The sequence below is a fragment of the Podarcis filfolensis genome (assembly GCF_964270895.1).
Source record: "Podarcis filfolensis genome assembly, chromosome: 11".
Classification (NCBI taxonomy): domain Eukaryota; kingdom Metazoa; phylum Chordata; class Lepidosauria; order Squamata; family Lacertidae; genus Podarcis; species Podarcis filfolensis.
The window spans coordinates 20,514,274-20,529,820 of record NC_139613.1 but is presented as its reverse complement, the minus strand read 5'-3'; the positions used below and the strand labels follow the sequence as shown (position 1 = coordinate 20,529,820).

The following is a 15,547-nucleotide window of genomic DNA, read 5'->3' as shown; positions in this document are numbered from 1 at the left end:
TGTGAAAAAGTAAACAACTATTGAAAGACGGTCGTTAGTACAAAGATAATAAGTGTTCATCTACCACTTGATTAAAAAACCCCAAACACTTCTTGCTTAATTTTCAAAAGGATGCTACCTCAACAATTGCTCTGAATTAGTGTTAATGGTGATGCTTAGACAAGAGAGTGCAAAAAGAAATACTCATAAAGAAAGAATAGTTTTGTCAAGTGATGAAATTAATTGTGCGAGTGAATGAACAGCTTATCAAATAATTGTGTTGGTGACATAACAGCTTATCAGAAGTTCATTTCAAAGTTTTTAAAAACTGAGTAAAGGCTGGTCCCCTATGACTGTTGCTATAATGAATTTTCTATGCATAGAAAAATCATAACACAGCTTGGTTTAAGGCTTACAGTGAAATCTTAGCGATACATGTTATTGCTTGTAGGGAACTGAATTTTTCTCTCTCAGTGGGTCTTCTGTGTGTCTCAGGGCTTTTCTTTTCAGCCAGAACTCACCAGAACTCAGTTCTGGCACTTCTCAGGTGGGCACCATTACCATTATAAGAGAATAAAGGAGGTGTTCGTGGTGTATTCTGGCACCTCTTTTTCTAGAAAAGGGGAAACTTGAAGCCCAGTGATGTAGCATCACAGCCTTTGGAGCATTACGTGATACACAGAAAAGGAAAGGAAGAAACTGGCTGAAGTTTTCAGCAGTAGGCATGCATTCTTCATAATATCTTCTGACTTTCAAACCATTTCCCACAAAACCCTCGAGTTTCCTGCAAGGTTATCAGAGCTTCCTCAATGAGATCACCACAGTGGGGGGAAAGACAGATTGCCAGCCTATACTGATCTTCCAGTGCAATTTGTAGCCACGGAAAGGGTGGGTTGGTTTGCCCTCACTGCAGCCCTGTGTGAATGGAAAGCTGCCACAGATTTGTGTCCCAGAATTCTCTGCAAGGCACCACGGTTCTTCAGGAGGTAAACAAATGCAAAAGGGTTGTGGGTTTGCTAAGTGTAGGAAGTTGCAAAGTTAAATCTTAAGAAGGATCAGGAATCCTAACCTGATTGAGAGTCCATCACTCTACTTCATTAGCAATCCATTCTGACTGATAATCGCCCACACAGATTTAATAATTGAATTTCTGTAGTATTAACAGCCACCCATTGATTATTGCTATGTCTCTGTCTGCTAAAATTAAACAGCCCTTCAGAAGCCAATACTCTCTTCTTGAGAATATAATTATGCACTACAATCGAGTCTCGTAATTGCTTGGTGGAGAAAAATCATCATGGGCGCCATGTGCAGGACTCCCTACAAACGCATCACATAGGAAAAAGGAACAACAAAAGCGACTTACCGGGGCCATTTAGATATTGCGTGAGTGAACAGTGCAACCGCACAATTATAGGCTCTGTGCGGATCACGTCCCATGCCACTGCAATCTCTTCCTGAATCAAGAGCACAACAGAATCCATTAGCCATTATCATCAGGTTCAAATTCCGCCATTCTCGCTTCCAGGGCTGGCAAAGGAAATGAATGTGCTGGCCTAAGTTGCTGTCTAGATTGATTTGCCAAGGCATGAGTTCTATCAGCTTCTACTTGATAAAAGTAACTGGAAAGAGGTTAGTAATAAAGCATGAACTGGATTTTGACAGAAATGGGATTCACAAATGAAAAGAATATGGAACTTTCCCCTTCCCGTGGTACCTATACAAATCTCTGCCATGGGCATCATTTTATCCCATAGGTTTGCAGAAATGAAGCTGTACAAAAGTTAGTCTTCTTGTTTTATTCCCCCAGAATGGGGAGCGAGGGATGTGCTATGCAGGCATCTACGCACTATGGTTTCCATCTTCAGTCACATGCAACCTGATTCTATACAGATTTACTTGAAGTCAGTCCAACTTACCCCACAGTGGCTTACTCCTTGTGAGTATAGGATGGTTGCCTTTGTCCAAATAAATTCATCCCATTACTTCTGGATATATATATATATCAAATATATTTCAGTTTCAGAGTCAGAACTAGGATGGATTCATTAAACTATAGTCTATGGTTAACAGCTTTTACTTAGCGAGGTGTAAGTTATAACAAAATGGGCTGTTTTTTCCCATAAATTGCCCTGAATTTCCTCCATGAAATATCTACATTTAAAATAAAAGTTCTTCTTCAAGCATGAGAACTGTTGAAGGAACATACATTCCTATATGGTACAGCTGTTAAATATGATAATGGACAAAGATCTTGCAAACCATTTGAATCATGAGAGATTGCCATCTACAAGCCACATCAAAAATGTTAATTCTGAACACAGTCAAAGTTACATAAAAAGATGATTAGAATCCAATTCCTGATTTATTGGTCAAAGCTATGATCTCTATACCGATAAATTTGAACTAAACATCCCAGGCATTAAAAGCCGACTGAGCAAACCTTTGGGGTTTTGCAGTCATGGAAAAGGTCGAAAATGGTTTTAAATGAAGAAATGCTAAAATTTATTCCACTACATTTAAAACAAAATAGTGCTTTCTTTCACCATATTGTCAGGAAAGCATTGTTTAATGTCTGGACAAGATATAAGGACCTACTTGAAAATAAAACCCCAAGGTGGTTGTCACCGATGGAAGCGAAGGCTCAGAAAAAGCTCAATATGGAGGCCAAATGGCCGAAATATTGGGAAATTTTGGAGCAAGAAGGAGACAGATTGAAATTGCAGAGTTTTGAGAAATTAAAAGATAAAGTGCGAGACTGGCTTCACTATTATCAAATAAGGGAGGCTTACAATTTGGACAAAAAAAAATGGCTTCCGGGGGGGGGAAATCAAAATTGGAAACAGAACTGTTAGATCCCAAAACTAAGATACTTTCAAGAATGTATAACTTGCTGTTGAAATGGAATACTCAGGATGAAACGGTTAAATCTGCTATGATTAAATGGGCACAAGATGTTGGACATAACATTATGTTTGCTGACTGGGAACAGTTGTGGACCACAGGTATGAAATTTACGGCATGTAATGCCCTAAGAGAGAATATTATGAAAATGATATATAGGTGGTACATGACACCAGTCAAGCTTGCAAAAATCTATCATTTGCCCGATAATAAATGTTGGAAATGTAAAGAAAACGAAGGTACATTCTTTCACCTTTGGTGGACGTGCCCAAAGATTAAGGCTTTCTGGGAGATGATCTATAATGAAATGAAAAAGGTATTTAAATATACCTTCCTGAAGAAACCAGAGGCCTTTCTCCTGGGCATAGTCGGCCAATTGGTGCCAAAGAAGGATAGAACTTTTTTTATGTATGCTACAACAGCAGCAAGAATACTTATTGCAAAGTATTGGAAGACACAAGATTTACCCACCCTGGAAGAGTGGCAGATGAAGGTGATGGACTATATGGAACTGGCGGAAATGACTGGCAGAATCCGAGACCAGGGAGAAGAGTCGGTGGAAGAAGATTGGAAGAAATTTAAAGACTATCTGCAGAAATATTGTAAAATTAATGAATGTTAAAATGATGTTGGATTGAAATTAAGTGGCATTAGCAACAAGGCCAATAAGATTATGTAAAAATGGACTGATAATGGATGAAAATATATAGTTATAATATGTTAAGATACAGAGTTAAGATAAATGAAAGAGGGTAAGGATTTGCTGATTTGATTATCTAAATGGGAATACAAAAAGGGGAGGTGTGAGGAGGTCAAGGAAACAAGCAAACGAGCTTAAAGATATGAAAAAAATGGATTTGTTTTCAACTTTTTCTACTTATTTCTTTTTTGTATTTTGTATTTTCTTTTTTTATTATGTATTTTTGTATTTTTTGTATTTTTTCTTTTTTTTCCTTGTTTTCTTTTTATTCTGTAATTTTCTGCTTTTTGTAAAACCCTAATAAATATCTTATAAAAAACAAAAACAAAATAGTGCTTTCTTTCATAGAGATTTTGGGCTGAACTTTGCATTTCTTGGCTTGGATAACAAATCTTGGCAACTCATCATCTTCCTATAAGAGCCAAGCATTGCCACACGCACGCCACCAAATTCTTCTTCAGTTCAGATAGTAATCCAAGATGGAGATGAACACAACTCCTCCCTATCATTGAGAATCTGTTCCCTCTGGGTGTGGAAGGAAAACAAACACTAGCACTGTTTGATAAGAGTTCACACAGTGCTACAAAAGATAGGTCCTCTCACAGTTCTCGTGCTCCTTTGTGTACAAGGTCTTGGGCAAAATTTTCTCATGCAACACTAGTGTTAAGGCATGTTGAATTTTTCAACTTTCAAATTCCCAAAATGAGGGGTTCTGAAAAGTTGTAACATGATTTGGGAATTCAAAAGATATTTTGGTTAAATTAATATAATTTAGTTTTGCTTGGTAAGGAAAATGTGCGTAAAATTGCATAGAAATCACTAAAAATGATTGCCAAGTACTTGCAGTTGTATATTATTATTATTATTATTATTATTATTATTATTATTATTATTATTATTATTAATTACCTGACATGTTCAAAATGTAAAATTAAAATTCTTTGGTTTTCCAAAAGCAGTTTATGTGCTTAATCAAATGCAAACCTACCAAGGTCAATGTTGTCCGATCACAAAAATAATAGCAGATTTGAATTCCTCACACCCAAAAACATATTTTTAAGAACCCTCACTGAAGGAATTTGCAAAAATTAAGGTTTACCTCCTAAATCGGCATGCTCTACCCTAGTGTGCAGTAGGCCACTTCTGTGGATGACACATGCCATTCAAAAAGGCACTTTTGGACCAAAAACCGTCCGTCCATGGAGTAAATGGCCAGAGGATATGCAGTAGGGCCCATGGGATGTCTTTCCTGTCTTTCCTAAACTTTACACACTTTTTTGCAAACACGGCAAACCAAAACTTAACATAAAGAACTATTGCAGAGGACTGTGACACCAGGTCCCTTGTCTCCTGCTGTAAACTTTTGCTATTAATGGAGAAAGCAGTATCATTTTAAGTCATCATGACATAAATGTCTACAACTACACCAAATATTTAAGAGTTGCATGGAACCTATCACAACAATGTTTCCACTGAAAACAGACTCATGCAACGGAAGCTTCTGGTGGTAAAAAAAAGTGATGTGCCAGTGTGTGGCTGACTACACATCTTGATGAAAAACAAAGGCAGTTATGTATTAATGGTTGCTATATTACCATATGGTTTAATTACTTACATCAAGAAAGCTAACATCAATATGCAGATCAATGTCTACATCATCAATGGCTCCATATTCCCTGAAAGGAAAGAACAGCATGTTACAACTAACTTTGATACTCGTGACCATAAGAAAGAGATATCCTATCAGCAGACTGAAGAATATAAAACTAGAAGACAGTCAACCGTATATATAACCCGGTTTCCTCTAGCATAAAAATGGGATTTCGTGCAGTATTGAATAGGTTCTGTTGCACCCGCACCAAAATGGTTCCAATGTCACCTCTGGGTGGCTTTTGCTGAGACCATACCTCAGTAGCAGAGCTGATAATCTGCACACAGCAGATATTATGTACAGTCTCCAGTATCTCTGGATAAAAAGCTCAGGTAGCAAGTGAAGAGATATATATCTTGCCTCATACCCCAGAGAGATACTAACAGCCACGGCAGACATTATAGTAGTGAGCTGGATGGACATATGTATAGTCTGATCTGGTAGACAACAGCTTCTTGTGTCTTCAGCATAAAGAAGTTGGAGGAGATTGTGGCAGGATAACCTCCAACAGGAAGCCTTTGGGAAATGAGTGGCATTTTAGCTCACGTTTGGAGATGTGGTTTTAACGGTGAAAATGTAGTTTCATGCTAAGCCACAAAAATGAAATGGAAGAAAAGAATGTGCAATCCAAAACAGCCAAAATAATTTCCATTCTAAGACACAGCTAGTGCAATGCAGCAAAGAGGAAGTCATGAAGCAGCATTGCCACATGTTACTGACTTTCGATCCACCAAGGCATTATTTTGAAATCATTAACTTTTGGAAAAAGCCACACAAAATGGACACCTCTGTGAAAGGATGGTTCAGGATGATACACAATGTGCCATTCTGTTCTTTGTACACCTCAACTTGTTTTGTCTGTTCGTGGAAACAAAACCATTGTTCTACACGATAAGGGAAAGCCTGGTCAGGCACAGTGCAACCACTTCATAATACAGTGGAATCTCGGGTTAAGTACTTAATTTGTTCCGGAGGTCCGTACTTAACCTGAAACTGTTCTTAACCTGAAGCACCACTTTAGCTAATGGGGCCTCCTGCTGCTGCTGCGCCGCCGGAGCACGATTTCTGTTCTCATCCTGAAGCAAAGTTCATAACCTGAAGCACTATTTCTGGGTTAGTGGAGTCTGTAACCTGAAGCGTATGTAACCTGAAGCGTATGTAACCCGAGGTACCACTGTACTGGACTACATCAGATGGCTGTTGTAAGGATGACTAAAATAGTATATGTAAAGCAATTCAATCATGCAAAAAAAAAGATTAAGAAAAGGAGGTGGGGAGAACCGCATACACACCAAGGTACATTTCAGGAAGAATCCACTGATTTCAGTGGATAAGATTTGATTGATTGACTGACTGACTGACTGATTGATTGATTTATATACTACCCTTCATCAAAAGATCTCAGGGCAGTTCAGTAGATAAAAATACAAGATAAAAGCACAAATAAATAGTCAAATGGATACAGAAATATTAATCAGTCAAAGGCATGGTTGAAGAGGAACTATTTTCTCCTGGCACTTAAAACTATACAATGAAGGCACCGGATGAACGTCCCTGGGGAGAGCATTCCACAAATGGGGAGCCACTGTAGAAAAGGCCCATTCTTGTGTTGCCATCCTCTAGACCTCACATGGAGGAGGTACACAAAGATGGGCCAAAGTTGATTAATGCAGTGTCTGGGTTGGTTTATATGGGGAATGGCAGTCCTTGAGGTATTGCGGACCTGAGCCGTTTAACAATGTACTGAACTTTCCCACTGAAATAAAGCGCTTTGTTTTAAATTTCGCTGGACTACATCTTAAATATTTATGATAAAACAAACATACAATAAAAGCAGTAACGTCAAATATTAGGGCAAAATCAATTGACTGTTCTCTTGTTGAGTAAGCTATACAGAGAAGATGTTATTCCAACAGTGACTGTAAAATGAGCGTGAATGAAATTCAATAATGCACATCCAGTGTGACTGGCGAATATTTGACGATTTTGCTGTTTTATTTTGTTTCAATTGACTGATTGCATTGGCTGTGCTTTCCTTGTCTCTCCTATATTAATATGTCATTCATCACTTTGGGTGCATCTGGTCAAATACTACTACTACTACTACTACTACTACTAATTTATTTATACCCCGCCCATCTAGCCGGGCCTCCCCAGCCACTCTGGGTGGCTTCCAAAAAAATATTAAAATACTGTAATACATAAAACATTAAAAGCTTCCCTAAACAGTGCTGCCTTCAGATGTCTTCTAAAAGTCTGGTAGTTGTTGTGGCATATAAATAAATCAACACACACACACAAATTCAAAAAGAAAATTGGAATAGTATTTTAGAACAAGAGCAACCCATCTATATTAAATATTTTGATCAATATGCATATGGAGGGAAGAAAACCTGAACTTTATAAAGTTCTCCTCTTAAAGCTATCAAGGTCATTGACTGCCTGGCCTTCCTGCTACAAGCTGTAAGAGCAGAATTCGCCAATGCATAATATACGCACGAACTTCTAGAACTTCAACAAGATTGCATGTGCCAGTTATGCTTCCATGCTATACTTTACACATTGAGTGTTGAGAGATAGGGCCTTAAGACAAAACCACACAGTTAAAAATTGGTTTAGCAACACTTACAACCTATTGAGTAAAGCAAAGAGATTAAGAATACATTTTTATGGGTCTGCCATGTTTGCTTAGGTTATGCCTTCTTTGCCTCAGTCTTTTCCAATAAAGAAAACAATGCCCGACCTGAAGAATTTGGAGCAAATGATTCAGCAGAGGAAACACAGCCCAGAATAACTAAGGAGATAGTACAAGAATACTTGGCTAGTTTAGATGTATTCAAGTCTCCAGGGCCAGATGAACTGCATCCAAGAGTATTAAAAGAACTGGCAGATGTGATCTCAGAACTACTGGCAGTCATCTTTGAGAATTCCTGGAGAACAGGTGAAGTCCCGGCAGACTGGAGGAGGGCAAATGTTGTCCCTATTTTCAAAAAGGGGAAAAGAGAGGACCCAAATAATTACCGCCCAGTCAGTCTGACATCAATACCAGGGAAGATTCTGGAGCAGATCATTAAGCAAACAGTCTGTGAGCACCTAGAAAGGAATGCTGTGATCACCAATAGTCAGCATGGATTTCTGAAAAATAAGTCATGTCAGACTAACCTGATCTCGTTTTTTGACAGAATTACAAGCCTGGTAGATGAAGAGAATGCAGTGGATGTAGCCTACCTTGATCTCAGCAAGGCATTTGACAAGGTGCCCCATGATATTCTTGTAAAGAAGCTGGTAAAATGCGGTCTTGACTATGCTACCACTCAGTGGATTTGTAACTGGCTGACTGACTGAACCCAAAGGGTGCTCATCAATGATTCCTCTTCATCCTGGAGAAGAGTGACTAGTGGGGTGCCACAGGGTTCTGTCTTGGGCCCGGTCTTATTCAACATCTTTATCAACGACTTGGATGATGGACTCAAGGGCATCCTGATCAAATTTGCAGATGACACCAAACTGGGAGGGGTGGCTAACACCTCAGAGGACAGGATCACACTTCAAAACGACCTTGACAGATTGGGCCAAAACAAACAAGATGAATTTTAACAGGGAGGAATGTAAAGTATTGCACTTGGGCAAAAAAAATGAGAGGCACAAATACAAGATGGGTGACACCTGGCTTGAGAGCAGTACATGTGAAAAGGATCTAGGAGTCTTGGTTGACCACAAACTTGACATGAGCCAACAGTGTGACGCGGCAGCTAAAAAAGCCAATGCAATTCTGGGCTGCATCAATAGGAGTATAGCATCTAGATCAAGGGAAGTAATAGTGCCACTGTATTCTGCTCTGGTCAGACCTCACCTGGAGTACTGTGTCCAGTTCTGGGCACCACAGTTCAAGAAGGACACTGACAAACTGGAACGTGTCCAGAGGAGGGCAACCAAAATGGTCAAAGGCCTGGAAACGATGCCTTATGAGGAACGGCTAAGGGAGCTGGGCGTGTTTAGCCTGGAGAAGAGGAGGTTAAGGGGTGATATGATAGCCATGTTCAAATATTTAAAAGGATGTCACATAGAGGAGGGAGAAAGGTTGTTTTCTGCTGCTCCAGAGAAGCGGACACGGAGCAATGGATCCAAACTACAAGAAAGAAGATTCCACCTAAACATTAGGAAGAACTTCCTGACAGTAAGAGCTGTTCGACAGTGGAATTTGCTGCCAAGGAGTGTGGTGGAGTCTCCTTCTTTGGAGGTCTTTGAGCAGAGGCTTGACAACCATATGTCAGAAGTGCTCTGATGGTGTTTCCTGCTTGGCAGGGGGTTGGACTCGATGGCCCTTGTGGTCTCTTCCAACTCTATGATTCTATGATTCTATGATTCTATGATTCTATAAATATACAGGACACAGTTTGTTTACTCACATTCTCATTAAGTACATGGCTGGGGCATGTTCAATTTCTTTTGTTTGTTTACAATGGGTGGGATTCACCTAATGCACCCAAACAACAGAAGCCCTGTACAAGGACTTCCACTTGCACAATGGGGCTTATCCTCCTCTCCTCTCATGTATACCCCCTCAAAACTGGCTCTGGGGAGGTGAGGAGAACACTCAAAACAGCACACAATAGGGAGGAGAGGGAGGATATTTCCATCTGGCAAGCTGTATTGCATGCCCAGATGGAACAGTTGTAATAGTCTGACGCTGATCTCTACCCAGTATTTTTAACCCACCTCCATCACAGCATGATCCCAGGGTGGGAGTACAAAGATCATGTAAAAAGGAGCAATAAGAAGTTAAAATCCCAGATAAGGTAATTAAGCCCCAATAATAGCCTGTTGGATGGCGAGAGATACTGGCTATCTCTAAAAACTCATCAAGTGTTAGTATATCAAGGTACCAGTCACATACATTATCCCACATACATACATTATATTGTAACAATGCTAAGTTCTACCACAATGATTCTTTGCACATACTGTGGAGCATTCAGTGCAGTAATGATATCATGGCATCTGTCCAGTCAAGTATGGGGAGGCTACACTGAAGATTTGCTATTTGGATTTTCTAGCACAAGATGTCTTAGGCCAACTGTGTGGATAATGTCATTATATGGTTTAGCCACTAGGTGGCACTGGATTGAGTTGCATGTTGACGGAACTCAGGAGATTCCTGTTACTGCTGGTACTGCTGAAGAGAGGCAATAAAGTTCATGTCTAGCTTTCTGATTGATGTACCCTCTAAGCCTTACATGACCCTGTATGACAAGTCATGTAATGGTCACACATCTAAAGAAAATGTGGCAGGTTGGAAAATGTGTGAAGTTGCTGGTTGGCTGGTGGAAACTGCAGATATTCCCTAAGTGCCAGGTGGACTTGCAGGCCAAAGAATAACCAACAATGCAAAGAATGAAAATTCAGAGGAGCATGTTTTGACCACCAAGGAACTTGTAAGCACTTTCAACAGTGGCACAGAGAAGAAATGTAAAATGTTTTGGGGTTGTTTGGTTTTTTTCTTTCCTTTTGCAAGCCAGAAGCAGCCAGTTATTAAATGAATTGGGCCTCAGAAGATCACACAAATTATAACGAAGCAGGTACTGAAGAAATTATAACGAAGCAGGTACTGAAGAAATTGAGCACGCTGACGTTTTTATAAGAAGTTAACATTTACTTTCATAGCCTGTGGAGCCTGAGGGAGCTTATTATGAAGGTATGCATAACTTCCCCAACTATAGCTGTTATCAGCCTTGCAATTAAATGATTATCTTCTTCATTCCATGTCTGGCCTTTAATTTCCAATACGCTCTGTACTTAATGAATTTCCACTTAATTCAAAACGGCACGTAATGAAAGTAAGATTTTCCTTTAGTCGTATTGTCTAAGGAACTGCAACATACATTCACAAATTCAATTCATATGCCACTCAGCAGAATGAAACAAATGAATTCTAAGGAATATTAATTTGGCTTCACTAAATGGAGAGAGCAACATATGCACAGCTCATGTTCAAATTCTGACAACTTTTTATATTTTATTCTATGCTAAAATAGAGACAGGCTAAAACGGTGATGAGGAATGGTCACTTGTAAAGTACTCTAGGAACTGAATCCATGAAGATGAAATGGCAAATTAAACACAATGACAGAAGCAGACTATTCTTTTAGGTATTCTTCAAGTTAGCTAAACATTTGACTAATCTCTTTCACTAAAATTATGTTGGATATACAGGTACCACAGAGTTTATGAATTAGCAGCCTGACCAAGTTCAGACATAATGCTCAGGCAAACCATGGTTTAGCATGAATAACCAAATGTGTGGGTGCTATGGACTAAGTCAGAGTTTGCCATCCAAACCCAGGCTTGTGGTTTATCTTGCTCCAAACAAACCTTGAGCTGTAGCCCAGGTTTGTATTATGGCTTACCACTTGTGGTTTGTCTGGGGGAGATAAGCCACAAACTTATGTTCGGACATTAATGCTTAAGCCAAACTGTGGCTTAGTTCACAGAGGCATTGTAGCAACAGGAGCAGAGGAGGAACAAAGCAGACACCATCTTCTCTGTTTTGTTTGTTTGTGCTAATCCATGGTTTGGCTGAGTGTTATGGGTGAACTTGGCTAACTATGATGCAGCACAATCCGATGAATGTTTGCTTGGAAGTGAAGTCCCAGTATATTCAAAGTTTAGCAAGTGTGCTTAGGATGCAGTCCTAAACTGCCAAAAACTGCTTATTTAATCACCCGAAGGCTTCACTGTATGTTCAGAAGTCTTCAAATGGCCAAAGACATTTAGCAGTGAAGCCAAGAACAGTATCTTAAATTTCAGTAAATCCAATACAACCAAAGGGGGAGAAATCCAGATACCTGGAAAAACAAAACACTATTCAATTTATTTTTCCTTTGTATATGCAGGAAATGACAGGGCATGCACCTGCTTGTTCTGAAACCGAGATTCCCTGTAGAAGCCTTTATTTACTCAGTTTTAGATACCAGATATACAGCTTGCCCTCAGTGCTAAGCTATATTAATTTGCCATCTTCTTCTTAGCTACAAAGCCATCCTTAATTCACCTTCACAAAGAGATATATAGATACCTGAGAGAAACTGCATTTGGCCCATAGATCTCTCTCACTGCTGCCAAGTCCGCTTCCAACTGTGGGTGCTTGTGAAGTTCTCCATCATAACTAACCTGCAGAGAAAAGGGAAAAATATGTTTTGCTGCGAGTTTTTCTTTCTTAGTAACTCCCCCCACAACCCGTCTTCAACGACTGGCCCAAAGTTGAGGTCACCTTGTGGCAGAAACACTGGGAAGTGCAAAAACGTATAAGAGAATTAAAAAAAAAGAATTCTCAGTGGATGAAACCAAATGTCCGCTTTGCTTTCTGCAAAACTAGGCAAGTGCGTTTAGGATGCCCACAACAAGAGCATGGCAAAAGGGTTGATTGTACAGTGGTACCTCGGGATACATACGCTTCAGGTTACAGACTCCGAGAACCTAGAAATACTACCTCGGGTTAAGAACTTTGCTTCAGGATGAGAACAGAAATCGTGCTCCAGCGGCGCAGCAGCAGCAGGAGGCCCCATTAGCTAAAGTGGTGCTTCAGGTTAAGAACAGTTTCAGGTTAAGAACAGACCTCCGGAACGAATTAAGTACTTAACCCGAGGTACCACTGTATACACTGTTCGGGTATTCACTGAATGTACAGTAGCTTGTAAATTCTGAAATAAATTCAACAGTCCTTGCCTGTTGATGTCCCCAAGCAACTGGCATTTATAGCTATCCTGCAGTTACATTATACAGAGAACAGTAATGTTGGGTGGCCTTATACAAATACAGAGGAATAGTGGGAGGAACCAGCTGGGGAACCACCAAGGGAAGAAGGCTCAGAGTCTGGGAACTGGTGGTGGGACAGTGATGGGTGGTCACAGGGAGAAGGAGGAGAAGACTGGGAAGAGGAGGTGTCAGAAGCTGAAGGGGTAAAAGGGCTCAGTGAGTTGGGAAAGTCTTTGACAGAGAAGTCAAAAATCAGAGGAAGAAGCTGAAGCAGACGAGTGGAAGGAGGGAGGTCAGGAGGCAGAGATGAGTCAGGCTGGTTGAGAGTCATAGGTGTTTCCCCCTCCTGCTGCAACAAGCTTTCCTCTCCCCTTGTCTCCCAGAACCAGAAGAGGCATGAAAAGAGTGGAGGAGAGATTGACTGCATGCACACAGGCGCAGTCTCCGATTACTTGCAAGAAGCCCTAGGGAGGAGACAGCTGTGAGGCAGTAGGGCTTTTAGTCTCAGCAACTATTTAATGGAGCAAGACCTACAGGGCAAGAGCTGCTGTGCTCATTAGGCCTGAAACTCAGCCAAGTCTGTGAAGGTCATGTTTCACTAATGAGGAGTTAACTCCAGCCTGAATTGTGTGACTTACTGACCAGCTTCCTCTGTGGCAGTAGGAAATTGCCTTATACCAAATTGCCTTATACCAAATGGACCTCTTCCTCAGTACTGTCGCTACCGACTGGCAACAGCTCTTTGGGGCTTTAGGCAGGATCTTTTCTCAGCCTGACCAGGTGACACCAAAGAATGAACCTTTTGCATGCAAAGCACACTCTATCACAGACCCCAGACTGGTAATACCACCACCAAAACAATAAGGTCATAAGAGATTCCTGGTCTTTGGGAGGTTAAATAAGTACAATACCTTCTGTCAATGATCACCCAATGACAGAAAACTCTGATTAAAGGAATCTCTTTGCTGTGTGATCTCCAAAGTCAAACACACACACAGAGAGAAAGAGGTTCTGCAGAGGGAATTTCATTTATTGGATCATTTTGCATTCCCTCTGTACCACAATCCCACACAGTACCAGCAAAAATTCAGTCCCCCTCAGCAGTATTTTCACCTCATCTGGAGCCCTTAAAAATTAATTATCCTTCATTAAATAGTCTATTTTTTCTTGGAAATGTAAATGAAAGGGTTTTGCAAAAAGTCTTTTGGGTAAAAATGAAAAGGAAGGAAAGTGATGCAAACATTATTTGGCCTGTTTAAATTGAAATAGGGCTCATATAATAATGTTGAGGTACATTACTGTAGAGCTAAAATGGCAAGAAAGAGGCTGCATTCCTTCAAACAAAATCTGATTTAAACTATCCTGCTTCAGGAGAGGTTTTCTTTGATTTAGGGAAGTTAAGAATTAAATCTTTGTGAATTCTAATATGAACTGACATGATATGCACCTCCTGAAAGAATGTGCAGATTGCAACAGAACTATCTATTGAATATTGCACTTCTCCAATGTTGTGACACAACTAAAAAAATAAGTATCAAAATGTGCTTTAAAATGCCTGTTTTGAATTAAACATTATTTTATAGAAAATCCATTTGGGGGGGTGTCACAAATTAATGCAAAAATGGGATGGAACTGACACCTGAGTATGAAAGTGATGTGTGAAAGTGACATTGACCAAAAGGAAATCCACCCATTCCCAACCTAGGTGCACTGAACTTTGTACTGGGCAGGTATATGTACATTTATTTGTTTGGGTGCACTTAGGGCTTACCCTAATAAAACTTCATATATGTCATGCAGAGTTAACCCCCAGTCTTCCTGGACCAATGACACCGTGCTCTATTTCAAAATGCCACAGCAAGAATCTAAAGATTATTTCCCCCCACAATGGAAGTAGATCAGGCAGCCCCAAACTTGGCCCTCCCAATGTTTTGGGACTACAGTTCCCATCATCCCTGACCACTGGTCCTGTTAGCTAGGGATGATGGGAGTTGTAGTCCCAAAACATCTGGAGGGCAGAGTTTGGGGATGCCTGGAGTAGATGTTTGCATTAGGAGAGCAGCCTCCTCCATTGCTCTGCTCAACACTTTTAGAAGACACAGGACAGTGGCAAATTATGTGATTATAACATCATCACCCAAGAAAGGGAAATCTCAGCATGGGAAGCAGCCACACATCTTGCTGAACTTTTTAAAATAACTACACTGCCACTGAAAGCCTTGAGGAATCGCAGCCACAGAACTGGTGGTGGGATGGTAAGAAGAGAGTGGGAGAGAGACAAAAAGAAGAAATGGGTTCACAATAAACTTATAACAATTATAGACAATCTGCCGTCTTCTGAAAAAAGCTACAGTTGCTATGAACCTGGTGCGGCAGATAGCAGAAAATATTAGTCATCCAAGTAATGACTTGAAAACTTCCATTATCCCTAACTCGTCAACCAAACCCACGGGAATTTTCAATGACTCTAACAGCCCATAAAGCTAAGACTCCAATGAAGTCAATACAAAATAGATTTACATTAATATAGTGTAAATAGGAGGGAACAGGGTGGTCTT

General features: G+C 40.2%; 1 protein-coding gene across 8 annotated transcripts in view; it reads right to left on the bottom strand.

Annotated features, from left to right (window-relative positions):
* The window catches only part of PARP8 (poly(ADP-ribose) polymerase family member 8), a 158,286-nt gene that overhangs the window by 49,485 nt on the left and 93,254 nt on the right, over window positions 1–15,547 (bottom strand). For all 8 annotated transcript variants that reach the window (XM_083576064.1, XM_083576070.1, XM_083576063.1 and 5 more), the window contains 3 exons: window positions 12,310–12,404; window positions 5,199–5,259; window positions 1,346–1,436 (listed from right to left, as the gene is read on the bottom strand). In XM_083576064.1, coding sequence (XP_083432190.1) covers window positions 1,346–1,436; window positions 5,199–5,259; window positions 12,310–12,404 — 247 coding nt within the window. The remainder of the gene's footprint in view (window positions 1–1,345; window positions 1,437–5,198; window positions 5,260–12,309; window positions 12,405–15,547) is intronic.